Below are 3,911 nucleotides of genomic sequence, written 5' to 3' on the forward strand. Positions count from 1 at the left end.
CTTTGATCACCAACCCATCCTAGCAAGAAAGGTATGTCAGCCACAATATCCAGGTTACCATTGTTTTTGTTCCCTGACCTAAATAAGATCCTCACTTGTTGCTGGAGTTTCTTGTCCTGCCAAGTCCTGCAGCTGTTGAGCTGCAAATAAACCCACAGAGATGCTATATTAATTATAAACTATTGGTTGATGGCTAGGGCTTCTTATTGGCTAGCTCTGTCTTGGTTATTAACCCATTGCTACTAATCTATATATTTCTACATGGGCTTATCTTACCGGAGAACACCTGGTGCATCCTATCCTCCTGGTCTCTACAAGGCATCTCCTCCAGGTGCCTCTCTGCCTACCTTTCCCATAATTCTCCTTGTCTCCTAGCCCCTCCTATCTTACTGCCTCATTTGGCCAAACAGTGTTTTATTCATCAATCAATAAGAGAAACATATATACAGAAGGACATCCTCCATCACTCACTCAACTATTAAAAGTGTGCTCTTTTAAACTTCAAATTCCTCCCAAGATTTTCTACATCAAAGTCATTAACAAAAACATTGCAACCTAATTTTACTAAAAAAAAATCTACATATCTAAAGTCTTTCTAAGGGTGATGTTTGAATCATTAATCTGCTCCAACATCAATGCTTGGAAAAAGCCAGTCACTATTATTGTAACACTGCCCAGTGAAGGTCTAGAAACCCCTTAGAGTTTTCATATAACTCACAGATTGTAAGTGACATGGTGATCATGGGGAAAATAAGCAGAGCTATACAGCATGAGGTCCTCAGGACATATCCCCAGAGCTCTGCCTCTCCAACGCTCACTTGACATGGTTTTGCTGACTGTCAAGCCATATTCTGTGAGTTCCAAAGCTGTTTGATGTTTGTTCCTCTTGCAATAATGAAATTTGCACATGATGACTTAACTTACTTATATTATGAGGTGGACAATTAGAATGCTTTGCTACATTTTTCTGAGATCAGTTACAGACTGCATTTGGGACACAGAGATAAACTGTAAGCTAAACTCCACTACATCATTATATTCTTCCTTACCTTGTTATCATTTATTACATCTGAAAAGAGTTTCACTGTATTCAAACCACATCTGTGTGTTTCTTCAGTGACTTAGAGCTCTCTGTGCATTTTAATGCTGTCTTTCCTGCCAACTATCCTTGATTTCATCCATCATCTGTCCTTTACCCAAAAGCAGAATCTGTAGATATGTTGCAAATAAAAAATAATTAAATACTGATTCGCTTTTTACTGAAGTAACGGGTACTTAGTGATTTTAGTGAAAACAATGCCTAATTGAGAATGCTGTGTTCAGTGAATCTTGCTTTCACTCGTTGAATGGAGACAGTGGCAGTTGTGCCAGCTCTCAACAGCTCACAAAGGGCATCATTTCTCTTTCCCCTGATGGTGAACTAGACCTACACAGTATCCTAACAAGTACTTGATACCATCTTATCCCTTCTTTCCTTGAAGTCACTCATGTCATTTACTCAACTCCGAAAGGTAGGTCTCAGGGAAAATTCTCCAGTGTGTATTCTGAGAGGATACTATACTTACTTGAAGTCATATGAACAAAGCAAGTTCTAAGAAAGGAAAGAACAACCAGGCACCATAGAACATACCTGTAATCCTAGTGCTAATTCAGTTGAAGCCACAGGACTGTCATGAGTTCACTGACAGCCTGGGCTGCCTAGCCAATAAAAAAAAATCCAGCCAGTGTTATACAACAACATTTTTATCTCAAAACTGTGGAAAAGAGTGTTTGTTGGAGAAGGGAAATAGACAGAAGGAGGGGGGATAGAGAAGTCACATTTTTCTGCTGACTCTTCCCCTGCTCACTCAGTCCTTCCTTGTACTGAAATTCTTCAGCTCAGGGCACGCATACTAACAATTTCTCATGTATGTGAGAAGAAAGCAACAGTCAAAAGTCTCCTGATACTTGGTGAGAACTCCTTAACTTTCCAAGTGCCCTCTTCAGAGCTCCAGTCACATCCTTGTTCCTCATGCTGTAGATGAGAGGGTTCAGCATGGGTGTGAGGATGGTATAGAACACAGAAAAAATTTTGTCTTGGGATGGTGAATGGTAAGAATGTGGTACCATGTAGGTATAAATGGCAGCCCCATAAAACAAGGTTACCACAGTCATGTGAGATGAGCAGGTAGCAAATGCCTTCTTCCTCCCTTCCACAGAGCTCATGTGGTAGACAGTGACCAGAATCCGGGCATAGGAAGAGATAACTACAGAGAAAGGAATCAGCAGCATCAGAACACAGCACACATACATCACTGTCTCATAGAGAGCTGTGTCTGCACATGCCAGCTTCAGTACAGCAGGTGCCTCACAGAAGAAGTGATTAATCTCTCTCGAACTACAGAAAGGAAAACTCATGGTGATTGGGGTGAGGAGGAAGCCATCCAAAGATCCACCAAACCAGGAGCCTGCTATGATAATCCAACAGATTCGGCGGCTCATGAGGATAGGGTACCTCAGAGGATTGCAGATGGCCACATAGCGGTCATAGGCCATGAGTCCCAGAAGAAAGAACTCAGCTCCCACAAGGGTGAGGTAGAGAAAGTGCTGAGCTGTGCATCCTACAAAGGAAATGGTCCTTTGCCCTAGCAGATAGTCTATTAACATCTTGGGCACAATGGTTGAGATGTACATCATGTCAATGAAGGACAAATGGCTGAGAAGGAAGTACATAGGGGTGTGGAGGTGAGTGTCCGTATGGATCAGAAAGATCATAATTCCATTGGCCACCAGTGCAGTGAGGAAGATGACAGAGATGGTGGCAAAGACAAGACCTGAGGTTTCCTCTGTGTTGAACAGCCCCATGAAAGTGAAGTCAGTAGATGATGTGTTGTACCCTTCCATTGATCCTGTGATGTCACTGATATAATGTAAACCTGCAAATAAAATGGTGATGCTTCCAGAGAGTGAAAATTACAACCTGTGGGTTCAATGGAAGGAAACATTCATAACTAGTTTTCTTGGTATTTTTAAATCAATACACAACTGACTTATGTAAAACTATTAATATCTACAAGTTTTAAGCACAATTCATCATTATCAATCAATAATTCCTTAAGTACATTGAGCAAGATATCAGTAGATGTTACTATACCGTCGTCATACTCAGATTTTACATCACCTAAGCATTTGTAATATGTCATGGTGAAATTTGCTTGATATTGTTATAAAGGATATCTTAGCAATGGTCAGCATAACTACAATAATCAAAACATTCCTGACCCTGTTGTGCATTGTCTCTCTACCATTTAGTCATGAGTGTGCACAATCTAACATTTGTGTCATGTTAGATGATGAGAGCACATTTGTTTCTGTTCACTCATGTAACAATGAGATTATAGGGTGAAATGCACTAGGAAGACAGAGGGCTCATGCAAACTCAGGCATCAAAGGATCAGAAAAACATTCTTACTTTTAAGAACAAATTTTTAATTTTAAGATGATGAGGGAATGGAGTTGTGATTATAATCAGCATAAGCATTAGTGAGATTAGCAATTAGTATTCAGAGGAAGCACACAGAAATACATAAAATGTATATTGTATATTGAGCTACAATATACTTTTTTTAAATCAGGGTTTTCTGTGTAACCCTGCCTGTCCTGGAACTCACTCTGTAGACCAGGCTGGCCTTGAACTCACAGATATCTGCCTGTCTTTGCCTCTGCCTCTGAGTGCTGGGATTAAAGACATGTGCCACCACCACCAACAGAACTAGAATTTTTATAGAATTTTCATAATTAACAAAAACTCAGTGACTATGTGTCTCATAGTCCAGATTGGTGTAAAGGAAACCATTACCACAACAATGTGTATGAAAGTCAGGGACAATCTTTCATGTGCTTTATGGCTAAGGTTGCTGGAGACCTTTTCC

At 40.2% G+C, this 3,911-nt stretch overlaps 1 protein-coding gene across 1 annotated transcript; it reads right to left on the minus strand.

Moving 5' to 3' along the window:
- Nucleotides 1-1,929: 1,929 nt before the first annotated feature.
- LOC127238234 (olfactory receptor 2T1) lies at nucleotides 1,930-2,883 on the minus strand. The gene has a single exon (XM_051206766.1). The coding sequence runs from the start codon at nucleotides 2,881-2,883 to the stop codon at nucleotides 1,930-1,932; it is 954 nt and encodes a 317-aa protein (XP_051062723.1).
- Between the last annotated feature and the right edge of the window lie 1,028 nt (nucleotides 2,884-3,911).

Source organism: Phodopus roborovskii, unplaced genomic scaffold (genome assembly GCF_943737965.1).
Source record: "Phodopus roborovskii unplaced genomic scaffold, PHOROB, whole genome shotgun sequence".
NCBI lineage: Eukaryota > Metazoa > Chordata > Mammalia > Rodentia > Cricetidae > Phodopus > Phodopus roborovskii.